Source organism: Manis pentadactyla, chromosome 11 (assembly GCF_030020395.1).
Source record: "Manis pentadactyla isolate mManPen7 chromosome 11, mManPen7.hap1, whole genome shotgun sequence".
Lineage (NCBI taxonomy): Eukaryota > Metazoa > Chordata > Mammalia > Pholidota > Manidae > Manis > Manis pentadactyla.
The window spans coordinates 74593270-74618699 of NC_080029.1; the positions used below are offsets into that span (position 1 = coordinate 74593270).

Here is a 25430-nt window from a genome sequence, read left to right on the forward strand (position 1 = left end):
ACCTACTGGTGATTCTATTGAAATATTCAAGAGGATTTAAGTTTGCAATAAATGTTTAAATAATTTGACGTATACAAATGTGTAGGTTTTAATTCCACTATTGGGTGTCCACCTGAAGGAAAGGAAAACATTAATTCAAAAAAGATATATGCACCCCAATGTTTACTGCAGCTTTATTTACAACAAAATATGGCAACTTAAGTGTACACTGCTGGATGAGAGGATAAAGAAGATATAAATACAATGGAATACTATTTAGCCATTTAAAAAATGAAATTTCACCATTTGCCACAACATGGATGGACCTCGAGGACATCATGACAAATGAAGTAAGTCAGACAGAGAAAGACAAACACCACATGATTTCACTTACATGTGGAATTTAAAAAACAAGACAAAGAAAATCAAACCAAACCCAGACTCACAGAGATGGGATTGATAGTTGCCAGAGAAAAGGAGGATGGTGGGTGGGGGCAAAATGGGTGAAGGGGATTAAGAGGTAAAAACTTCCAGTTAAAAATAAGTAAGTCATGGGGATGTAATGTAATGTACAGGTATTGTACAGCAAGGGGAATACAGTCAATACCATTGTACTAATTTTGTAAGGTGACAGATGGTAACTAGACTTGTTGTGGTGATCATCTGCAATACACAGAATTGTCAGATCACAATGTTGTATACCTGAAACTAACATAATATTATATGTCAGTTATACCTCAAATATGAAAAATAAATAAATAAAACTGAAAAAAATGTAGGTTTTTATTTGGTTATATAAATAATGTTTAAATGTTTAGACAAGTTTTGCTTAAATAGGTTTATGAAGTAACCAGATTATACAATAAAGCACAGATGGTGTTAGTGTTTCTCTCTCGGTAGAAAAACTCAGACTTTAAGGATCCTAGGAACAGAATCCAACTGCCCTGCCGTCCCTATGCCCACAGCCTAGCAGCTGTTTACTACAGAGAAAAGTCTCACCACTGAAAGAAGTGTGGATCTAAATCCATGGTCTCCAGCCACCCCTGGTCCTCAGTCCTCCAAGCTATCTTTTGTGATTTCCTTTGCCAGCTTCTTTCCTCATCCTTCCCAGAATCCAGCTGAAGCCTTCTGTTCTCTCCTTAAACTTTTCACCCAATTCAGTCCCCACTGTCAGCAGCAGGTGGTTCCCTTGCTACTTCACAGAAAAAGCAAAAACAGGAGGCAGGAAAGAACCCTTCCCACCACCACATCTAGAAACTTACCGTCCTTCTCATCTCTGCTTCTTCCCATCTGGCTCAGTAGAGGATGCATCCCTCCTATTGTCAAGGCAGTGCCGGCCATCCTCATCCACCAGCCATGGAGCCTGTTTCCTCCAAACATACTCTTTTATTTTCCTCTCCTCTCTTCTGTATGTTCAACTTCTCCCTCTTACTTACTCCTTCCCTCAGCAGTTAAATAGACTCAAGTCTCTTAAATAGAAGATGAGTATGGAAATAGTTGTAGAGACATAGTTACCTTCAGCTCTATATGCCACTGCAGCTAATTAGCATCATCTCTCCTCTTTAGAGCCAAATACCTGTGCTCACTAGTTGCTCTCTTCTTAAGTCAACTATGGCCTCTGCGGCTCCAGCTAAACTACCCTCAACTGGCCACTCACAACTTCTGAGTCACTAAAGTCAACAGACACTCACCAGTCCTTCTGTTACTCAGGCTCTTAACATTTGGCCCTGTGGGCCTATCTCCTGGGGACTGCCTGACTATGCACTCTGCCCTCCCCCGCCCCCTCTCCGCCCAGGCCCGTTTCTTTTTCAGGCTCCTCTACCTCTGCCTGTCTCTTAAATGTTGGTTTTCCTCAAGGCTCTGCCCTAAGATTCCTTCTGTGCTGACACACTCTCAAAAGCACAAATTCCCAGCCATGTGCTAACACCATCCACGTTTTTCATCTCTAGCCAGAATCTCTCCCCTAAATCTCAGGCTCATACATTGGATGTCTGTCCCACCTTAAAGCCAACCTGCTAAAATTACAGTCTTTCCTCCCTAAATCTGATCTCTCTCCCAAGTTCTCTGTGTCTGTAAATGGAATTTCTCTGTTGTCCCAACCAAACACCAGCTCTTATCCTTGGTACTTCCCTCTCCCCAAACCCCATATCCAATCACTTACACACATAGGTTCCATCCACTGTTTCCCATCCAAAATCCTGGCTCAAACTTTCAACCTCTGAGTTCTACAAAAGCTTCCTAACTAACCCTGTAGCCACCAGTTTTGCCTCCCTGAGTCCATTTTCCATGCTGGGGTTGCCATAATGATCTATCTGAATGAACTTCACTCCCTAAAGCCCTTCAGGGGATCCCAGGGGAGGGAGGGACTCAGAATAAAATCCATGTTTCCTAACGTGATTTTGAAGCCCTTTGCAACCCCCTGTTGCAGTCTCCCCTGCTTCATTTTCCACCATCTACAAGAATGTGGAAACGTACAAAATAGCATCATTTATTAGCTTGAAAAATGGCACCCCTAATATGTTGTGGGGCCTGTAACTGGTATATTAAATTAAGAATATGCAGATTATGACCTGATGAATGAGGAGGCACAAGCCACCACACGGGGTCAGCAGGGAGCTCCCTCAGCACCCTAGCTCCCACTTGGGGGGAAGTGAACATCCGGGAGTCACTTTGATTACAGGTACAGTTTCAGCACACTCATACAAAAGAAGTAAAGTCATAAGATTTATTACTTGTACATACCAGAAACAGGACAGCGGTGAGTGAGCAGGGGGCCAGGAGAAGCGCAGCTCTCTGTCCCAGGTCACAAGTGAGCAGGAGACAGAGAGCAAGGGAGCAAGCACCTATTCCTTATGGGGGGGGGGGGGTGTTGCAGAGGCTGCTAACTTTTCACAGGCTCACCTCTAAGTGGTTATACTAAAAGGTGCCCTGGGAAAAGCAAAGTAGGAACCCTAAACTCAGGTCCTTATCTACACGTCCAGACTCTGGGTGTATGCAGGGTTGTCATACTGTAAAATGCTTAGGCAGCTACACAGAGTAGCTCTTCTTTCATCACACCTCAAAAAAAGAGGGTACAGCATCCGAGTCAAAATTGGTCAGGGCCAAGAGAATCATTCTTGGACTCAACTGAGGTTAAGTCAGGACTTGTTTTAGTTTGTAAATCATGTTAATCTGGACCAAACGGAAATGGACAATTCATAACTGACACTATATAATACATTAATAAGAGATGGAGAGGCCATAGATTAGCTAGGAAGTGACTCCAACAACCAAGTGAATGTAACTGCATGAGAGATGGAGAGCACTGGGGTTAGGATGGTGGGCACCGGAGCCTCCACTTAGTGCCTGCTCATGACCTTCAGGGAGTGTTCCTTAACCTCTTTGCGCCTCATTGTCTTCCTCTATAAAATAGAATAATTGCATCTACCCTACATGTTGGAAAGCACTTGGAATAGTGCCTGGCACAGAGCAAATACTCAATATCTGTAAGTTACTGTTACCATATGATTTAGTAAACAAGTTCAAACTAGTGCACGTCTCAAAGACTGTTGAGCAATCTTTAAAAAGTAGGTAGGATTTTTGTTCTGTTGTGTTTTGGCCAAAGACTTAGTAAATGGTTGCTAGGCAAACATGGTACAGCAAAGCTTAGGGAATCCCAGTCTCACCAGATAGCCTCACCAGACAGTTTAAGTAAATTTTAACCTGGGAACAGGATACAATGCTGGGCATTCTTTATCTTTAGATTTTGCATGTCATGGGCTGCATACTGACTACTTTGTAATTTCTCTGTTAGAGACTTTGGGACACGCCCCCCTCCGCCAGTGTCCCAGATAAGAAGGGGAAACCGTGAGAAAATCAGAAAAGCAGTGGCTAACAGTCTGTAGTGCCCGTAGTGCTCATGTGGACAAACCGTTTCTATCCATGCCTACAAAAATAGGAGGAATCGCAGATCTCTGCTCAGATCTTGTTAATTATTCAATAGCAAAGATGAAGAGAAATTTTACCAGAGGACTCAGAAGCAAATATGGGTAAAATCTGATTATTGAAAAGCTATCTTGAGTAGGAAATAGAGATTTTGCTGACACACCTTTCTGATCACTCTTCTACTTAGGGTTTTGAACCTTTCACTCACAGACCTGTGTTAAGTACATGTGCACGACTCTTGGTGCAGGGAGTCAGGGAAGCCCAAGACCTTCCTGGGTGCCATGTGGGCTGAGACTCCAGACTCCTGAGCCAAGGGCTCCTATGCCACACTCTTCCCCTTACTACCCTGCCCTGCATTTGCTTGTGGAATTGTCTCCCTCACTGACTATGGGCTCCAAAGGGACAGAGACCATATTACACACATTACTTGCTACCCACCCCATGCCTAGAGCTGGCCCATAGTAGGCCTTCTGTAAGTCATTTGCTTACATACATGCATGCACATAAGCTGGGGAATTCTTAGGAAGGAGGGTTCCTTCCTGCCACTCCCTACCCCTGCCAGTGCTGAACAGAAGTTTGGGCAGGCGAGAAATGCAGCAGGAAGCAGAGGCCCGAAGTGGGGAAGCTTGGCCAGCCTTAGAAAGGTCTCTGAGCCTGAGGAGCAATAACAGCAACGCTCCAGGGGCAGGAAGAAGAGAAATGTTAGCTAGCATGTGATCATCTTAGTTTCCGCTACTATAACAAAATACCATAGACTGTGTGGCTTAAACAGCAGAAATGTACTTCTCATAGTTCTGGAGGCTGGACATTCAAGACCAAGATGCTGGTAGATCCAGTGTCTGGTGAGAGCCCACTTCCTGGCTTGCAGATGGCATCTTCTCACTGTATCCTCACGTGGTGGAGAGAAAGAGAGAGCTCTAATCTCTTTCTCTTCTTGTAAAGACACTAATCCCACCATGAGGGCTAGTTACCTCCCAAAGGCCCCACCCACCTCCTAACACCATCCCACTAGGGTTTAGGGTTTCACATATGAACGGGGAAGAGGGGACACAAACACGCAGTCCATCCCTGTCACTGTGGTGGATGCTTCCTCTACACCTGGTATCGCAGTGGCCTCTCCACACAGATTATTTCATGTACTTCTTGACCCATCCTGTAATTTAGTTACTGTTACTCTGCATTTGGTAGATGGGGAAACCAAGGCCTCAGGAAACAGGCCACATAGGTAGCAGATACAGAGTCAGAATCCAAACCTGGTTCTATCATGTTTCCAATCCAACTAAGCTGGTTCAGTACAGACGCTATTCTCTCACACCAGCCTCCATTCATCTTCATTCCCACCCCGCCCATTGCGAAGACGTGAACTGGAAAGAGCACTAGCCTCCTACCTACCTCACTCTCGTGACAGTCTGAAGCTAGAAAAGAACTGGACACGGGCTCCATTTTCATGTTTATTGACAAATCAAAATTTTAAAGACACATAAAGGGGTATAAGATCACAAATGGGGTTAACAGGGGAAATAGGTATAGCAAGGAGAAGGGAGAATGAGGTTGGCCATACCAGAGGAAGGAGGGGAGAGGGGAGGAGTAGGGAGAAAAGGAGGAAGGAAGGCATCTGCTAAAATTCCCAAGCTCACCTTTCAGTTTCTCAGCTGTCACCCAATCATTCTTTCCTGGAAAGAACTAACACCTGGAAATGTTTTAAGGGCAACATCTAAATAATTTGTCTACAAGATTTGGGGTTGGAGAGAATGTAGGTATAAGGCTTTGAGGGATTCCCTCACTTGAACCTGTCACCAGAACCCTGTTTATGGTGAACTGAGAGTTAGGAACTTAATCCTGGTCTCAGCCCAGCCACAGACTAGCTGTGTGACTCTGGCAAGTCACTTCCCCTCTCTGGGCCTCTTTCCTTGACTATAAAATGAGCAAACAGGACTTGATGGTAGGCCCTGCTCCAGCCCTAGCAGCACCAAGTGTTTTGGCTGCCTAAACTAGGCTGAGACTGTCTCAGCTTTGGAGAAACAGAACTACACAGAGGCCCAGGCAGAGTGGCGTGGTGCTGGCCCTCACCTGGCACTTACACTGCTGGCAGTGGCAGCTGTTCGGGAGAAATGTAAGCACACTTACCTAGGAGAAGCTCGCTCTCACTACAAGAGTGATCTTGGCGAGAGGGCCTCTGAAGGAGCCCCAGCTTTGCTCTACACGGAGGGCAGGTCCAGGGGCTGGGGGGTGATCCGACCAAAGCTGTCACACACTATGTAGGGCATGGGGACTCAGGGGACGGTGGGTGTGTGAGAGAGGGCCATGGGCTTTGGGAGGAAGAGCCACGCCAGCACCTCACTGGCTGCTAGGCTGCTCCCTGCAGACAACCGCACCCCCCCTGGGAAACAGAGGCCTGGGCCCCTTGGCCTATTTGAAGCAGCTCTTCAGGTAGAGATGCCACCCTTGGCATCGAGCTCCTTGATTCCTGCAGTTGATACCACTGATGCAGAGGTCGGGGAGTTGTCTCCATTGACTAAAGTCAAATGAGGTCAGCTGACTTCTCCCCTCGCCCTTCCCAAGCTGACAAGCAGGGTGCTGTGTGGCCGGCCATCCCCCCACCCCAGCCCCAGGCCTCAGGCCCAGGACCACCAGCCCTTCCTCGACAGCTAGGCAAGCCTAGCTCGGCCTGAGAAAGCTGACCATGAGACCAAACAGGCTGCCTCTCCACAGCCCACATGGATTTGTCAACTGTGACAACTTCCAGGGCAAAGTGTCCCCAGATGAACAAGTCAGGGGAGGAGTCCACATTCAAGGTTTCTGTATGAGAGGGAAAAGGGGCTCAGATTCTGAGGCCCAGAGCCACATTGTTTCATGGTTAGGATGGCCACCAGGAGTGAGATTCAGGCCAGGGGTTGGGGGTTTACCCCTGCACACAGGCAGCAGGGCAAAGGGAGCACTTGGCAAGCAACACTGAGCCTGGCCTACCTTACTAAGGGGACTTCCTGCTTCCCGGGGTAAGATAGCCAGAGGCCCAGATCTGACAGCCTTTAGCGGATTCTCCCAATACCCCAAACTGAGGTACCCAGTTCAAGACAATTCAGCAAAGCTGTATGAATTGACTTCTCTACAAAAGGCACAATAGAAGCCCCTGGGGCGCTGTGAGACCTCTGCTGGGGCAGGGAGAGGCCCAGCTGCAGAAGCCCAGGGCCCTGGGGCAGGTATGCCTCCACAACCCCAGTCCCTGCTCCAAGTCCTAGAAGGCCAGGGGCATGCCACTCTTGGCAAAGGCCTTCATCAGACTGCTAAGATAGATGCACCCAAGCTTCTCTGGGGTTGGGAAGCCCTAGACCCTGTCAAGAGACAAGCTGAGCCAGTCTCCCATGTAGAAGGGACCCACCCATTTGTCACTGCTTCCATTCCTGGGGAGGGACAGCAAGAGGACCTGTTCGCCCACATTCCACACCTTCTCCTGTCTCTCCTGCTTGAAACTCCTGTTCTCACCTTTTCACTTCCCTTGTCACCCACCATGTATCTCCAGCAGCTCCCCAATCAGCTGTGGCAAGAAAACGTCCATCTTGAGCCCTTCGATATTTGTACTGCTCAGCTCCCACCACAGGGGCTCAGCCCACTTCACTTGGGCCCCGGTCAGGATCTGGACGGGCGTGGCCTGGGAGGAGGAGGCCCTGAAGGCTAGGTGCAGTAGGTGCAGGAAAGCTGCCCACTTCTTGCTGTGCAGGAAGATGAAATCCTTGAGGACCCTCTTGAATTCCCTGTGGGCCTCTGAGCTGGTCAGGCAGGGGAACTGAACTCAGGGAGGCCACCTGGGTTCCCAGCGCCAGCCCACAGCTCATCAGGACATGCTGGGCAAACTGGGGGCCCTGGGCAGCCACAACCCTCACTGGAACACCCCACCTGGCAAACACATGCTGAAGCAGCACCTGAGTCACAGGGGTGTGGGTGTAAGGCTTCAGTGGGAATGCCTCCACCCACCTGGTATTGGGGCTGGCTGCAGTCAGCACATGCTTGTGGCCCTCCTCACTTATGTTGACAGGGCCCACCACCTCGATCTGTAGGTTCGACCAGCGGGTGGTCCACCTGAGGGGCCACGGGGATTCAATAACTTTCAGCTCACTGCCTATGAGATTTCAGGGGATGCACAATGAGCAGCTCCTGCATCCCAGGCCACCACCCCAGCAACCACAACTTCTTGTAAGTCTCCTTGGGCTCTGGGGGGCCCCCAGGGGGAGGTCGCCCACAGAGAAAATCAGATCCCTGCACAGCTGCCTCGGAAGCACCCAGACCCTGGGCTTCTACTGCCCCTTGAATAGGCCACTCTCCTTGTAGAGGTTGCATGAGTAAAAGCAAACTGAAGGGTGAGGAGCCAGACAATTTCTGCCCAGCCCTCAGCCTGGCAATGATATTGCCCAGGTGCCATCACTCGGCTGCAATGCCAGCAAGTCAGGCCTCTTGGCCATGGCATTGGGGGACACGATGGGGACAGGCACATCCTCTGGCAAGTCCCACTGCTGCCCACCCCCTGCACACCCTGCTTGGCCAGGGCATCTACTGTCACGGCAAAAAGGGAGCCCCTGTAGGAGGTTCAGTAGATAAATGGAAGGGAGGAGAGGCCAGAGGTGAGGGATGTGATGCAGGAGAGCAGACTTGGGTGAGGTAGCAGAGCCCCATCAGAGGAGAGGAAACCCTGAGCCCTCCACAGGGGCAGGAGCTCCCAGAGGAGGCTGAAGGTCCAGTTGCAAGGTGTGAGGAAAACCACAAGCAGGTGGGACTGACCACAGCACTCCAGCCCCAGGCCACGGCTGCCAGGTGGGCATAGGTGGGTGTGTAAGCAGAGCAAGAGAAGGAAAGGGAGGCAGGGGGGCTGGTGGGGGACAGGACATAGAGACCAAAGCCAGCATACCACTTGTCCTCCTGGTTAAAGCAGTCGCTGGACATGTGGATGGAGACAAAGTGAATGGGTCAGAAAAAGGAGGCAGAACCTGGAAAAAGTGAGGCACTGAGGACATGGGTGTCCGCAGCCAGTTTTCCCCCAGCAGGCCTTGGAAGAGCGTCAATTCCAGGGCCCTCTTGCCTTTGTGCTGCACTGAGAGGGACCATCAGATCAACAATGCTTTGGAAACACTGCAGCATCCTGCACCTCGGTCCGGGAGGCACAGGAAAGGTCCAGGACCACTGGGGTGTCTCCAGTGCAGCAGGAAAAATGCTTGAGGGCCCAGTTCAGCGTAGGGGCTGTCTCCCCCTAACTGGGGGCCCTCACTTTCCTCATCAGGAAAGAGGGGCTTTGGGGTATAGGCTACGGGGTGCTTCCTCCCTGAGTGCTCCTGATAGACAGTGGCCATTAGGGCCACTTGGCTCACTGTCACCTCCAGGTGGAAAGGCAGCTGGGAGTTGGGTGCTGACTGGCAGAGGGTGAACACCGAGGCTCACTCACTCAGGACCAGCAAGGCCTTCTTGAGCTCCCAGTCCCACTGCCAGCTGGGCTTCTGCTTGAGGCGGCTGTGCAGGGCACCCACAAAGGCCTCGTAGTTGAGGATGACATCCTGGTGGGAGTCCATGAACCCCATAAAGGAGAGCATGGTGAAGTTGCTGGGGATGGTCAGCTGGGCCCGGTGAGCGCAAGCCTACTGGCAGATGGCCTTCCTATCCCAGGTAGGGAAAAGCAACAGCTGGCAGGAGATGGATGTTAGGGCCCCAGGAGGGGGGTCGTGGAGGCTTAGGCACCGGAGGACTCTAAAAGGGAAGGGCACTCAACCCTGAACCCCGAAGCCAGCGACGAGTCCAGGCCATCTTCCTCAGCCTGCTCCTGCCTCCCCTGCCCCTCCTCCTCCTTCTCCCTGACTTCTTCCACACTCTGCAGACTCTCCAGGGGCACAGGGGCAGCAGCATCATTCCTCAGCTCAGAGAGGCCGGCCAGGCTGGCGGAAGAGGCTTCCACACTTCCAGGAAGCTGTCCGTGTCGGTGTCCAGCCTATCCCAGAACAGCAGGGCAGAGGGGCAGTGGGGCCCGGTGGAGGGGGTCCGCCCCACCCCTAGAAGCCATCCAAGGGGAAAACCACTCCTGTGGGGACTGTGCAGAGCCTCACCCCACTGAGGCTGAGCCCTCATCAGCCTCCAACGTGGCAGAGCCTCAGCCCGCACCTGCCCACAGATACTTCCTCCACTTCTGGCCTTAGTCTAGGCCTCAGTATTAGAGATTCATCTGTGATTTGAAGGCTCATCCAATCAGATCCTCACTGACAAAGTGACATTTTCCACCAGTTTTAAGCCAATGGTTTGATGACTAATATCAAAAGAGTTAGATGATTGGCATTTCCAACCTGCCCCTAGGACAAGCGAGCCAGGGGGAGATGAAGAGCAGGAAGGGGGCCTGAGAAGGGACTCGGGGCGGCACAGCAGACACACCTCGTCCACATCACCTTTTCCCAAACCAGGAAAATGGGACTGAGGGAACTGGTCCAGGAAACAATGCCCGGCCCAGAAGGTCCTAACGCAGTCTCCCACTGGGTCCAGGGAACTGGGAGGTGGACAGCAAGGTGGCTCGAGGGGGCAGAGGCCAGAGGGTCTGGTTTGCTACAGACCAGGTCTGCCAGCACCAGCACAGCGACCTTGGGAAAGCAATTGTGTCTAAGATTCCTCATCTGTGAAATGAGGATAGTAGTCATAGATGTCTAACCCAAGCTGTAAAGATCCAGGGAGGTAATAAATGTGAAGAAAAAGCACCAATATATACTCTAGACACAGATCCTCTTGTGCACAATGAACCAAGAATGAAGCTGTTCACTGCAGCACTGGTCCCAGCAGCATAACATGGAAACTGTCCAGTGGCCCTCAACAAGGGACCTAGTAAATGGGCTGGGCACTCATGTAATGGGACACCACACAGCCATTAAAGTGAGTCATGTGGAATTCACATGGCATATGTCTGGGTTAAACAGTAACATTGAGTACAAATGCCAGTCATGGAAGGATACATATAGTATTAAAACATGTGTGCAAAATTGTAAAACCACAAAACCATGTAAGTGGTTTGTGGATGCCTAAGTATGTGGTAGATATATAGAGACCTGAAAAAGTCAAATCACTCTGCTCATTATTATGCCCTAGACAAATGCTGGCTAGCTCTAAAGGGAAATTTCTGGTCAGTCCCAGGAAGGGCTGAGAGGCCAGGGAGGCCTGGCCCATTACCTGCTTGGCTTCTTTAGAAACTCATCTAGGATGGGACCATCATGGCCCAGGGGGTCATTGGGCACCATGAAAAGATCTCCTGCAAAGGTGAAGGGCAGCAGGCTGAACCAGGGAAGAGCAGGCATGCTCACAGAGGACCCCCTGCCCCACCCGCACCCCACTGCCACCTGCCCATCTCCACAGGGGCTGAGACCCACAGCCCCTCCCACAGGTGCTGGTGAGCACTACTCCAAGGCCCCTCGTCCTGCCTCAATGTCCCCCTGCCAGGGGCTGCCTGACATCCAAAGAGAAGGAATGGCTCAAGCCCCTCAGAACCACCTCACCGATCTTTGACCATCAGTTTCTTAGATTTATTCATGAGGATGTGGGGCTGCTCATTGGTGACGATGATGCCATCTGTCTCCTCCGCCAGCTTCACTATGAACCTGCAGGGACAGGGGTACTTGCTAACAGCCCAGTAACACTCACTCCCCTGCTCCTCTGAGAAAATGAACTCGTCGCTTTGTGTTGAGTTGTACTGGACAAAAACCATGCCTTTTGTAGCCCAGGAGCAGGGGCTCAGGAGCCCTTCTCCTTGTCTATGCAGCTATCTGGGATCCCCACTAGCTCCTGGAAGGGTGAACTTGGATGAATGAACTTGGGTGTATAACCCCCAAACTGTATATACAAACATAGACCACTTATTTTACACATAGGTATTTACATACACATGCACAGATATGTCCACATTCACACTTGCATTTTTACTGCTTCTGTTTGCACATCTGTAAGATGGACATAAAATACTTACCTTATTTTGCTATGAGGATTAAACTGAGTGATACAATAGAATGAACTGTCTAGCTCAGTGCCTGCCACAAAGCATACACACAAATATTCCATTAATATTCCTCACCAATGCACAGCATTCACATACATGCCAAGACATACATACAGATGTGTGTATACACATATAAAACACATACATGAATAAATAAATCCACTTTTCCAAGGATCACTTCTCAAAAAAGGGCTGTGACCAGCAAAGAAGGCAAAGGCCTGAAGATTCCCATTTGGGTGGCCCCATGCACTTAAGGACCTCACCCAAGAGGCTAGCTCTTGAAGGAAAGAGGCCTGAGCTGCTCTGCCCAGTCCTTCCCAGGCCTGAAAGCAAAGTGGGTGCCAGGTCTTGGGAAAACTGGAGAGGAACAGAAATTGTCCCTGCCCAGCATGGGAGGTGCCTAAGAGCAGCCAAGACCTGTGTTGACTTGGCATTGACCCCAGCTCAGGACGAGAGACTTTGGAAGGGCCTTCCTGGTCCCAACAGAGGCAGCATCACAGGCTCCTCCTGTGCACACTGGTCCTGCAGGCATGCTGGGCAGTGGGTGCTTATGATACTTAAGTAGGGAGGCATTAGGGCTTTAGCTAGAAGACAGAACCAGTCTAACGCCATTTTCAGAGCCCAGCCAGGACTCCAATCACACACAGCCACACACATACCTCCTCCCAGTGACAGGTCTTCAGGGAGGAAAACACTGGGGCAGTTTCCGACACATGAATTTCAAGCCAAACTAGCATCCCAAATCAGCTGCTTAGGGAAGCCCACATGAGGCACCAGGAGTCACCTGGGCTAGTCCCATCCAAAGCAGTGGGTCTCAACCCACAGGTCAAGGCAAAGAAAGACTGTTAACTAAGGGAAATGGAGCTGCAGAGTCCCAAAGCCAGGAATGCCCGCTGGCCTTGGGAACAGCTGACTGTGGAGCCCTCTCCTCACTGTGTTGCTCCCTCTGCCTACAGAGGCCCCGTGCACTGGGGCCATCCTCTCTGACATGACCCCCTCTGACTTGTTTGCCTCCATCTCCCCAGAGAAGATGAGGCAGGACCCCTCCTGCCACACCAGCCCAGCCTTCAGAGACCCACAGAGAGGAGGCCTGGGCCCAGCACACCTACAATCATAGGTGGTGATCTTCTTGCCATTCTCAAGCTGGGAGGGGGTATGCAGTAGACCTCTCACCCTCCAGTTCTTCTTCAGCTGCCAAGTGGGTACAAACACTCTGAGTGCCCCCGGTTCCAGAAAGACTGCAGCACATGGCAATTCCACAGCAGGAGGAGAAATGCTGGAGGCCATGCCTGTGCGGGTGGTAAGAAGTGAGGGAGCAATTTCCTGCCTGAGGAATGGCCCTGCCTCTCCAGCCCAGGCCAGCCGGAGGGCAATGCCAGGGCGCCAGTGTCAGTACCATGGACACCGACATGCCCTCCTCCCTTCCCCCACCATCAAACATTCTGAGCACCTACTGGGTGCACTCAACTGCTGCATGTGTGTAGAGGCCTCCAGGGCAAAAGGAAAAAGGCAAGCTCTACAACCAGAGAGTTCAGTTCATGGCTGGAGGCAAACATTCACTGACCACCGGCTGTGTGCTGGGAGTGTGTACTCCACCATGCAGGCCAGTCCAGAGGTCTTGCCTACATTTAATGCTAACACATAACAGCAGTAAGCGCAATGCAGAGAGGGCAGCCTCTAAGGACTAACATGTCAGGAAAAGCTGCACAGAGGACATCTGGGCCTAAGGTTCAGACTAAACATTTAAAAGCTGGCCTGGGGTTGACAGACACCGTGCCATGTGAAGCAAGCTGCACTGGGAAGAGCATGAGATGTAACAATAAACAGACCTGAACCCAAAGGCCAGCTGAGCCCCTTACTGGCTCTGGAACCTTGGGCAAGATTCACCTCTCTGAGCCTATTTCTGCTTCTATCAAAGAGGGAGCACAGAGACCTACCTTTGCAGGGCTGCTATGACCTTCTGTGCACACTGCCTATCACACAGGCACCACTCAACATGGGTCAATTCCTTCCCATCTTTTCCCCATTTGAACCCCATGTCATCCATATAAAGGTCCAGAAGGAATGCCCATAAGCTGTCCCCCCAGGACACCCTGCCCCAGCTCCCCAGCATCCCAAGCCCACCCCACACTACTCACACCATGGCCACACTGCTCAATGACCATGGGGAACCCCTGGCTCCCAGGATCCCTTAATAGGTTCAGCTTGAAGAGTGTTTTCAGGGCCTCATGGCACCTCTGAAAGCTGGTCACTGGGCTCTTTGTCTGTGGATGGCAAGGTGGCTGCTTTGCAGGACCCCTTCCAAGCCCCCGGGAGCCCATCGACCTGAGGTTGTTGCTTACCACTGGGAGCCAACTTGCTGCCAGACTGGGGACCCTGCCTTCCCACCTCCCCCTGGCCCTTTGGGAAGGAGGCATGCCCCTTGCTGAAGGCTGGACCTCGCTCAGGAGTTTGTTGCATGAAAGGCTGGCCCTGGCTCTGGGGGCACCTTCTGAGCTGCAGGCATTTTCGGAGCTCTGGAGGATTTGGGGGCCACAGGTGTTTTGGGGGCTGTGGACCCTGTTTTAGAGGCAGACCCAGTTTGAGCTTCGCAGGCCTGCGGACCTGCAGGTGATGTTTTCGCTGCAGTCATTTTCTGAGCAGGAGTAGTTTTGGGAGGTGCAGGTACCATTTGAACTGCAGACACTGGTTGACCCATGGCTGCCTTTTGAACGGTGGACACCTGAGCTGCTGGCTTTTTTGAAGCAGAAGGCACTTCAGGTGCTGCAGGTTCTGTGGGGACAGCTGGCATCACCTGAGCTGTAGGCACTTGGGGGACTGCAGGCTGCCCTTGATTTGTGGGTGGGGTTTGAGCTGTGGGCACTATGGTAGTCATGGGCACTTGGAGAGTTTCAGGCACTGTTTGAACATCACGTACTGACTGAGCTGTCAGCCCCCCTGCGTCACAGTCCTCCCTTCAGCAGTAGGCACCCCTTGCCCTGAGAGTGGTGCTGGGAAGGGCCCCTCTTCTGGCCCCTTACAATCCCACTGCACACTTCCTTGATCCCCCAGCTCACTCCCAGCTTGGAGTGGGGGTGTAGACATCAAAGGTGGCCCTATTTCTATCTGTGGAAATCCTGGGCTAGCCTTGTCCTTTGCACCCCAGCTACCTGAGACCACAAATAAACTCATGACTTTTTGGGGGGTTCTGCCCTCAGGCAATTTTGTAGGGCTGCCTTTCCTCCTGCTGATGAAGAGGGCAGATCAGGACCTCCAGGTCAGAGCAGAAGTGCCAATGGAATTGAGCCACTCGATGATGTCCTCCTGGCCTGCAGCATCCTGCACCAGGCTCAGACACAGTTCCTGGACTGCTGGGGGTAGCTGCAGCAGGTCACCTGCAAACTGGTCACCACAGATCCAAATGAGGGCCCCAAAGGCCCAGGTCACCTCAACCTCCCAGATCCCCCAGGGGCGGGGTAAGCAGAGGGGCGGGGCCCGAGTGCAGCTGCCCCTCTGGCTCCTCTAGCCAGTTCTGGGTCAGGAGGAAAGACTCAGTCAGCCCACCCCCAGTCAGGGAGCCATGGGTCCAGGCAGCAGGTAGGCCAGGGGACTCCAGCAGAGGCAGCTGAGGAAGAGGCCCTGTGCCTCAAGGAAGGTGCAGCCCAGGGCTGGCAGGTAGCGAACCTCCTTCCACAACTCTGGACAGCACAGGCCCTCAGATACTCCTGAAGCGACAGCAGGGAGAGCAAAGGAAGTCAGCCCTTAACTGGCACTTACTCCCCACCTGGAAGCCCTTCCTCTTGCCAAGCATGTGCCCTCCCCTGCCTGCCAAAGCCAAATGACTTCTCCACAGCCAGCCCCTCTCTTCCAGGTCCTGCCTCCTCACACACACTCATTTCTTTCCAGGGAGCTCTCTGATAGACTGGAGGAGGCATGGACGGGGAGAGGGAGCACCTGGGCTGGGACCTGATTCTAGTTCCTACCTGACCTCTATAGGTTAGCTTAACTGTGAGAAATTTGACATTTTCTCAGGGCCTCAGTCTGTTAAATGTAAAACAGTTACACAAGATATTCCAGAGGTCTAGTCCTACTCTGGCATTCTAGAATTGTGAAATAGCTAAGGGGAGGGAGATTTCACACTACTGCGTACCCTCCATGTGCCAGAAACCTATGAGACGAAGGGAAGGTTATTTTCCCTCTCTATGCCTAAGTTTCTCATCTGTAAAATAGGGATAACAGTTCCCGCCTCATTAGGCTGCTATGAAGCTTCTCTGAATGAAGCGCTGAGTCTATTCCCATTTTGCAGGCTCAGAAGAGCTATGTAGCTTGGGTAACGACACACAGCTAGAGGGTGACTGGGCCAGGACCACAACCTACATCTGTCTGACTCTGAAACCAGAGCTCTTTCTGCCTTCTCAGGCTGCCTGCACAGTGACTAGAGGATAATCCTGTAGGATTCTGCTTAATCTCCATCCAGAAAGTCTCTAGCACATTCAGTACCTGTGACCATGGCAACTCTGTTGACCAGAGGGGACAGACAAGGAGGTAAGTCACTCAAGGCCCTCTGGGCAGACCAAGTCCTCACCTTTACAGGGCCTGAGATGGGAGAGGTTGGGTTCCTCCACCAATATGGCTAAGGCCAACCAGTAGGACCCCATGAGCTCCAAGGGAGCACGAGCAGTCCCCCTGCTGGAACACTGCATGCACCCTCATGTCCCTCCACATCCCCGTGATGATGACAGCCGTCCCTCTTCCCTGCCTCGCCCTGACAACTCCATTAGGAAACAAATGCTCCATTTTGGATCCCGAGAAGCCAACCTGCAGAGCACTCTAGCCCAGGCCATCCTTCCCTGCTCAGGCCTCCACTTACCTCTCCCATCTGGCCCCAGCCACAGACACCGCCAACCCCTTCCCCAAGGGCCTGAAGCATGCCCAGGTAGACCCACATCTAACCCCTTTTCAATCTGTCCAATACAGGTCAAACCTGATGGACGTCCCAAGCCAGCCCCTCCCACCCAGAACCTCAGCTGGTCCCACTGCCCAGCAAGGCGGAATCTGACCAGGTGCCAGAAAACTCAGACTTCAACAAATACCCCCAACCCCTACCCCATTTCATTCTGACTGCATGAAAACAGTATGTAACAATAAAGAAATGTGCTGGGGAAGAAGGTTATGGGTAGTTTCTTTCACTTTGTTCAAAGAGTTTGAAATATTTATTGTTTCATTAACTGTTCAATATTTTTTTACCTAAAAGGTATATAGGAATGGAGATAATTTTCAAAATAATAAATCTGAATTAATATTTACTGAATACTCACCATGTGCCAGGTTCTTTACACACATTATCTCAGTTATTCCTCTCTCAGCCCTACAAGGAAATTACTGTCATCCCCATTTTAGATGAGCAAGGAAGAGCCACGTTCAAGGTCACACAGATAGGCCAGGATACTCAGGCCTCTGGCTCCTAAGTCTGGGGGGTCTTAACCTTGATGCTGTCTATACCTCAGAGCAAGAAAAGATAAGGAGACAAAAGACATATACACCCAGAAAATACCTAGAGCAAGAGGACAAAGATTAAAGAAAAGGCAGGAATCCAGCCAGCACAGAAAAGAACGGTGTACTTGTAAAACTGTTGTCCAATGCCCTGCAGGTCCTTAATCAACATGTAAGTTAAAACAGCAACACCAGAGAGTTTAATACTGCTCTACATTTGATCAAAGTGCTTTATTATTTAACACCTGACTTGGGACTCACCTTCCTCATAAGTCAGTTACCATTCATTGTCTGCTTTTCACAACCACCCGAACTTACACTACAGAATACTCAGAAGGCTCAGAAAATGACAGCATCAAGAAACTCTAGAATTGGGAGTGAAGAAGAACATTTCTTAAAAAGGCAGATGGAGGTAAATTTGTTTGAGGAGCAGTTAGGTAGGAGGTCCCAACGACTGCCCTACACAAAGGCTGGGCAAGTACCTTCCCACCCTCTGGAGGTCTGTTCTTTAGAGAGTGGAAAACAAAGTCTTAGGATTAGAGGTTGATCAGCACTCTTAATCATAGGGATCCATGCAAAAAACTTGGAGGAAGGGAGGTGGCCAGATAATGCTGTCTACAATGGAAGCTCAGCGCAGAGAGATTCATTCTTGCAATTCAGAGATTCAGCAGCCAGACCTTGACCCTCAAGGATGGAGAACAGAGCGATACACTCAGGAAATCTGGCCAGCCCAAAAGCAAAGACGTGAAGATCATCAGATTGGTTCCCTAACAGTGTCCCCAGCTCTCTGTACAACCAAGCTCCAGACTCACAAGCCTCAGCCTCGGCTCCCTATTGGCTTTTTAATCTTCACCCTTAAATCATGCAAGGATCATCAGACACATGAGGCAACTTCCCAATGCGAAACAAAGATACAGAGCACATACAGAGCATATACAGACAGGGATGGGAAGCAACCTGAAGGAAGAAAAACCAGACACGGAGAAGAAAACTTCAAAAAGTTTACTATCCTTCCTCTCCTCACAGAGATAATAGAGTATTGTACATTGAGCAAGAATGGGATACTATTTCTAACAAGAGAATTCACAGAACATAAAGGACTTTTAGACATTAAAAATATGATAGCAGAAATAAAAACCCAGGAAAAGGGTTGGAAGATAAAGTTGAAGAAATCTCCAGAAAGCAAAGCAAAAATTCAGAGTTGGAAAATGGGAGAAAAAATAGAACAGTAGGCCAGTCCAGAAAGCTCAATATCTGAATAGGAGTTCCGGGAAGAGCTGACAGAGATAAAACAGGAAGAAAATCATCAAAGCAACAGTTCCAGAGAATTTTATGGCTCTGAAGAACATGCAGGCCTAGATGGAAGAGCACACCAAATAAGTAATAGTGACCCACAATGGACAAAGACAGACCCCCACACAAAGCAGTCTCAGTGGGAAACCTCAGAACTGTAGGAGAAACTACAAACTTTCAGAGAAAAAGCTTCACATACAAAGGACCAGGGGCCAGAATCACTTCAGATGTCTCAAAAATCAAGAATAGTGCCTCCACACTTCTCAAGTGTGGAAAAATAAGTTTCCATTTATAATTTGATGTCAACCAAATCATCAATCAACTGACCTTCAGATATGCAATGTAGATATACAAATATGCGATCCCAACATTTTACCTCCTTTATAACTTCTCTCAGCAAGCTACTGGAGAGCATTTCCCAACAAACGAAGAAAGGAGACCAAGAAAGGAAATCCAACATAGGACAAAAACCAAAGACAATCTCCAGAGTGCAGAGAAATCCCAGAATTTGTTCGTCCATTCATCAAATCCTTATTGAGCATCTACTTGATGCCACTCACTGCTCCAGGGTGACAATGGTCAGCAGGCAAAAAGGACAACTAGTTCAGATTGGAGAGCAGGACACAACAGCAAGCACATTGAGAGCAATCATCAGCATGTGCTTAGCACTGCTTTCTAACCTGATAAAGCTATTGATGGATGTGCCCCACCAACCCAAGAAAGGGAAAGACCCACAGTCCAGGAAAAAAAGGCATTTAACAAAGAAGAAAGGCAAAGGGATGAAAGAGTGACAGTACACTCGAGTATCAGGATGACAGCTATGCAGGCCTGGCCAGACAGAAAGAAGGATGTCTCCAAGAAAAAATCCAAAGCTTGAATTGACAGAATGATCTTGTAGAAAATTGGTGGGGCTACTGAAAGTTGTAAGAATTAACAGGTACAGACAAAAACAAGCAAACTGAAAAACAAGGAGTTCTTAACCCCAGTGAAGTTAAAAAGTAAGAAAGAAAACATAATCATAGTACACTTCAGTGCTTAGATTGAATGATACACATCTAGGCATAATGATATAAATATTAAATACAGATTTAACAGATGACTGAAATATAGCTATATCGGGAACAAAGAGGGGATGGCAATCTAAGGGAGCTAAATCCTCCCCTACAACAACAGGAGGCAAAAAGATACCTAAAGTTGATTAATCAAAAGATGCCAATATCTATATATATATTTTTAGGAATGTGGATATGTCCAAATGCTGTGTTGGATTTCCTTTCTTGGTCTCCTTTGTTAATTTGTTGAGAATATTGTCTAGGAGGAAGGGCACTAAAGAGGGAGTCAGTAGGGCCAAGGCAGAGAATCACTGTGCTCTACTCTGAGCTTTTTAAAAAATTACTGGACTTTTTCACTGTATATTACTTCAATTGAAGAAAAATTAAGTTTAAAAAAAAGGAAAAGGATTAGGTGCCCACAACACAATTAGGTGTGCCGTTAAGTGTCTAACAATCAGCCACCGGTGGGGATGGCCCTGATTTGCAGCATTTGCCAATTTCTGTGGTGTTAATACCCCCACCATGGATGACTTCAAACTACCAATGAGACACCACTGGTTTGCAAACTTCCTGAAATTTTAACAAGGGATCAGTAGGAGCCAGCTTCCCTGGTAGTTAGTGTGGAGCAGGAACAGATCAACTTTCATCTGACAGCCAGTCCAAAAGTCAGCAAACCACACCCTATCCCCCAGCTCCCCATACCCAGTCTCTGGCTACCCATCATCTCCACCATTTCAAAAAAGGGGATTAGCAAACATATCAGCTCTCCTCTCTGCACCCAGCCCTTCCTACCCTTGTTGCCAAGGAGGACAGAAGGGCTGAGCAGGGCTTGTGCCTGGGCAATGCTGATCATTATTAAAACCTTCCTTTCCACTTGCTGATTTCACCTCAGAGGCCAGGCTTCCCCGGTGTTTGTTTTTGCTGCATGGAAAGGTGATTTTCTGCAAAGTCTTCATTATTTTTTAAATCCCACCACAAGAAAATAATTTAAAGGCACTTTTGAGTTCTACAGAGATTTTCCTGGAAAACCAGCCACTTGTAATTTAGAAATACACCCAGGCCCTTCTCCAGATGATCATGCATCCTTCTTGATCCCTATTCCTCTCATAAGTACCCTTACCCTCAACCTCTTCCCCATCCTGCAATCTCTACTCTCATCAATCCTCTCTGCCAGCTGGCCTGTGTATAGTAGGCCATTGTCAAAGTGCCTGACTCTGTGTCCCTACAGCTGGGGTTGGTGTCAGCCACAGCATCTCCACCGGGAAACCACAGGACATTTGTACACTTGAAATATTTTCATGTGGCATACCACTGGAGCTTAGAGAGCATTTAATCCAAGCTTCTCACTTTACAAACAAGGGCCTGAGGTTCAGAGAGGAAAAAGGACTGATTCAAAGTTATTCAGCTAGTTAACAACAGTAACTGGCACCCAAACTATACTTTTCCACATTTTGCAAAAATACTTAAACATGAAATATTTCAGCTTACTCTCCCAACCCCTCCATGAAGCAGGTGTTAAATTGGTCTATAGATGAGGAAATAGGCTCAAGAGAGGGTAAATGATTTGATCCAGGTCACCCACTTAGAAGGTAGCAAACCCCAACCTCAAACTCACTCCACGGCCCTTGGCCCTTCTGTCCCAGCCATAATTTGGTGACAGCAAACTAATCCCAAATCTCCTAACTCCTGGGACAAAGCCTTACCCTCTCCCACCTTCCCTGCTCTCTTGCCCCAGACCTCCAGCCTCCTCTTCTTTCTGCTCATCCTGCGCAGTAAGGGAGGGAGCAACCAGAACCTCCTCCTCATGTTATGTTTCCATCTTAAACAGTGCTTTTCCCCAGGGAAAAACAAAGGGGAATGAGGAGGCAGGGTGGGGTTTGAGGGGGCCACTGATTACATTAGCAGAGCCTAGGGGTAAGTGTGGGATCAGCAGCCCGAGGGGCCCTGGGCAGCAGTGAGAGCAGGAGTCCACAGGCCTGGAGAAGCTGACCCAGAATTTAAGCAGGGGGTTAGGGGAGCTGCACCTTGGAAAGTGCCAGTCCCAAGAAAGGCTGAGCTGTTGTATTTCAAATTAACCCAAAACTACCCAAAAGGCTCCCCTCCTTAACCCACCCTAACCCAACCACTGAAAAGTCTTACTCTCAGCGGTTCCTGCCCATCTGTTCTGGTCAGACACCCTCCCCTCCCCCAGCACTTCTAAAACTGCTGAGGATGCACCTCAACTGAGGGGCTGAGGGAGGAACTTTCTAGCCTGCCTGCTAGCCCACTAGCCAGTATGTTCTGGACTTCCCCAACCCGTGGCCTTGACCAATTAGGGTATTCGTTCAGGCCCAGCTAGCGTAGGAGCAGTAGGAGGCTGCAGCATTCCTTCTGGAAAAAGATAATCTGGGGAAAGAAGGACACCTTAGCCATGACTGGGGATCAGAGGGAACCTGAGAGGCCCAAGTGGAGAATAAGCTTGTGCAAGAAACCAGGGAGAATGCAAGAGAGGCGCACTGTGACCTGGCCTGCCAGTCTAGCCATAGAGCAGGCCCTTTCATCTGAAGGCCCACAGCTCTTCTCCCAGATTTCTACCCATGCCCAAAGGCTGGTGCCTTCCAGAGCAGCTGCACCACCACCCTGGAGCCCTTGCAAGAGGCTGCCTAGGGCATTAAGGGTGTGGGGCAAGGAGCCCAGAGTCCAGAGTTCTGGTCCCAGCGCCTGCTCCCCCACCCTGCCCCCACAGGGCACGCACACAAGCACGTGCACCTGCCTGACCCTGAGCGCTCAGGAAGGCCCCTTACCCTCTCCAGCCCTCAATACCTCATCTGTAAAATGCCAGCATTGCTCTAGAGGTACTGTCCCAAAACTCTGAGAGCCCCAAGGGGCAGCCCAGGATTTAAGGAGACTTAAAAGGAGACTGAAGAATCTGGACCATCACAAGTCTTGGTGGAGAACAAAGAGGTGTGTTGCAAGGGCCACAGGATGCAGGACCTTCAGGTGCTCCCCAGATGGAGGACCAGGGCTGTGGATGCTGGGGCTCTGGCCAGGAATGGGGGGCACACCCAGTGGACACTCTCAGTGCACTTGAGGAACAGCAGTCACACGCAAGAGGGGTGGGGAAGAAGAGAAAGAAGGAACCAGAGGGAAGGAACCAAGGCTGCGGGTCTTGGGAGGCGGGAGGTTGGCCCAGTGCCTGCCCACCATGGTGCCAATCCGGGGCGGGGGGCAGGCGAGGGAGGGGAGAGGCCCTGGAGACCGCAGTCTCCCCAGAAGCAGGGGAGCAGGAGAGAGAGGTCTGGCTGGAACGGACGGGTGGGGGTGGGAAGAAGCTGTTTACCTTGGCCTCGCCCGTGGTCTTCCTGGGCCCCTCGAGCTGCAGCCGGACGTGGGGGGAGTCGGGGCGGCTCTGGGAGGCGTTCGGCGTGACCCTGAAGATGAACTGCATTGGCAGCCGCCACGCGGTACTTGGATCTGCTGTGCACCACAAACCACTTCTGCGTCGGAGGGTCGCCCCCTGACTGGAGCGCGGCTGGCGCCCCGCCCCCTGAAGGAGGGAGCCCGCAGAGTCCCCGGGGTCACAGCGCGGGAGGCGCCCCAGCCCCGGGGCCGGAGGGGTCCAGGCCCCGCCCCCGCCCCCTGCGGCGAGCCCCAGGCCTCGGCCTTGCTCCCCAGCACGCGGACCCACCCGCCACCACTCAGGAGCCCGCCCTCCCGGGCTCAGCCCCTTTCGGCGACAGCTCCCGCGACAATCTCTTCCTGCCGGGCCAGCCCCTGGGGGTGGCTCCCTCCGCCCCAGCCCTTCCCCCGCACCACTTAGCAGCCCCTCCGGCGGGCACTCCCCCCACGGCCGCTCGGCCGCGAGAAGGGGCGCAGAAGACTGAGGGACCGAGACCCGGCCCAGGAGGGCGAGGAGGGTCCAGGAAGCCTCTGATTCCGCCCAGTTTGGGGCCCGGAGCCAGAATCCCGGGATCAAAGCTAATGGTTCCTTCCACGTTCTCCTTTCCCTGGTGGAAGGAGGAGGAAGGGGAAGGAGGGGTGTTGGGGGAGGAAAGGGGGCTTGCTTTCAGGGATCTAGCCTTTCTTCCCTCTTGCCTTGCCCATCCCAGGCCTCCCTAGAGTCCAGAGACCCGTACCTCGCTTTCAATGGGAGGCAAGGTTTTAGGGAGACCAGGTGGGGAGCCCGGGAGGCTGGGGCCTGAGAAAACCCTGGGCTGGACCCCAAGCAGGAAGCCGTGGGTGACAGCACAGCCCACACACACAAGTCTGGGACAGCGGGGTGCTGGCAGGCAGCCCAGACACTCCTAAAGCTCCCAGGGCTGGAGGGGCTGGAGAGTCACCCAGTTTTCAGACCTGCCTTGCTTATGAAAGCCCCTTTTAACAAATGTGAGTAATGTCTTGAGGGAAGGCTTTAGGATGGGAGTAAGGGTCTCTGAGTAATGCAGCCTCTGACTGTTCCCTTAACCCTTGACTCACAGCCAGCTGCATGGCATCAGTGGTTAAGGACTAGCCCTGGGATCAGGGGCACCTCCAACACCCATTCTGGAGGCATCCTCAGCACAATGAGCGCCTTATGCAGCCCTACCCTGCAGCCTGAACAAGAACCTGGCTCTGGTGGGAGCACAGTCTGTGTCTCAGTGACCTTTATTTGCCAGACTGCGAAACCAGAACCGCAGACAGACCCAAGTGTACCTACATGACAAAGGGCAGCGGTAAAATGAGACCTACCCTGGAACATCTGGCCTGCTGGGCCATCACGTTTGTGTCCCTGAAGGCAAGGGCCCGGGGATGCCACACTGCAAGGAAGGGGCCCGAGGATGAAGATGGAGAAGGGCTCACACTGCTCCTGGTCTGGACTGCACTCAGACCATCCAGTTCCCAGATTGGATCCAGGTTGTTTCTCCCCAGATTGGATCCAGAAAAGGAAAAGGAGATTTATGTCACTCTGACTCCAGGACCTACTGCCCTGCCAGGCTGAGGTCCGTGCCCTGCCCCTCTACAGTGCCTTGAAGCAGAAGACCCTCAGGGTGAACTTCAGGCCTCTCTCCACTCTCCCCACCTCTAACTGCTCTCCCTTTGTCAGAAGACAGCCCTGCCTTCTTGTGCTTCAGACTCTCCTCTGAAGCTCTGTGAGAGCCACATAACCCTGCTCCTCATTCTTTCCCAGAAAAGGAACTTAACTCTTGCTGCCCTCTTCCAACTGACTGTGGACCCCAAGCACAGTGACATCTTGGCGAAAACTCTCAGGCTTAATCCTGTGTTCAAAGAGGCTGTATGGAGGGTGGGAAGAGGTCAAGCTTAGGAGACAGATACTTGGCAAATGCATAAAAGAGAGTGATTTATTTAAACTCTCGTGCCTCCATTTCTTTAGATCATAAAGCTAGGGATAACAATACCTATGGCGCAGGTTGTAAATCAAACCACACAGGTACAGGTGCCACACCTGGGACAGAACAGATACCCAATACATTTTAATTTTCCCTTCCTAGATCTTGTATTTTCTCCCCGAACTCACCTCTGGTCAGTATGTCACCATATCTTCCCAGAGAGCCCCTCTTTCCCATCCTTTCTCATCTCACTGATGCCGGGGTTCTTGTTTGCAGAGTCGAAGAATGAACTTAGCAAACAGTCAAGGTAAGAGAGCCAGGGAGACTTTTATTGAGAGAGACAGTGAGAGGACAGACAGAGCTCCAGGCGTGAGCCAGGAGGAGACAAGAGTGCCGGTA

The 25430-nt window shown here is 50.9% G+C and overlaps 2 protein-coding genes across 2 annotated transcripts in view; both read right to left on the reverse strand.

Annotated features, from left to right (window-relative positions):
• The window catches only part of KHNYN (KH and NYN domain containing), a 39390-nt gene extending 16061 nt beyond the window's left edge, over positions 1-23329 (reverse strand). The window contains exon 1 of the mRNA XM_036884411.2: positions 23045-23329. The gene's annotated coding sequence lies outside the window, so the exon portion shown is untranslated. The remainder of the gene's footprint in view (positions 1-23044) is intronic.
• NYNRIN (NYN domain and retroviral integrase containing) lies at positions 5342-15628 on the reverse strand (the record flags this gene model as incomplete). Its single annotated transcript, XM_057489039.1, is given in 28 exon segments — positions 5342-7691; positions 7693-8061; positions 8063-8111; positions 8114-8250; positions 8252-8306; positions 8309-8425; positions 8428-8694; positions 8697-8861; positions 8864-9028; positions 9031-9122; positions 9124-9637; positions 9640-9816; positions 9819-9871; positions 11089-11190; positions 11412-11513; positions 13014-13119; positions 13122-13154; positions 13157-13197; positions 14047-14064; positions 14066-14199; positions 14201-14325; positions 14328-14375; positions 14378-14846; positions 14849-15089; positions 15124-15172; positions 15175-15352; positions 15354-15469; positions 15472-15628. Coding segments are annotated over 28 exon segments (4761 nt in total), but the record flags the coding sequence as incomplete, so codon positions are not given.
• Positions 23330-25430: the final 2101 nt, after the last annotated feature.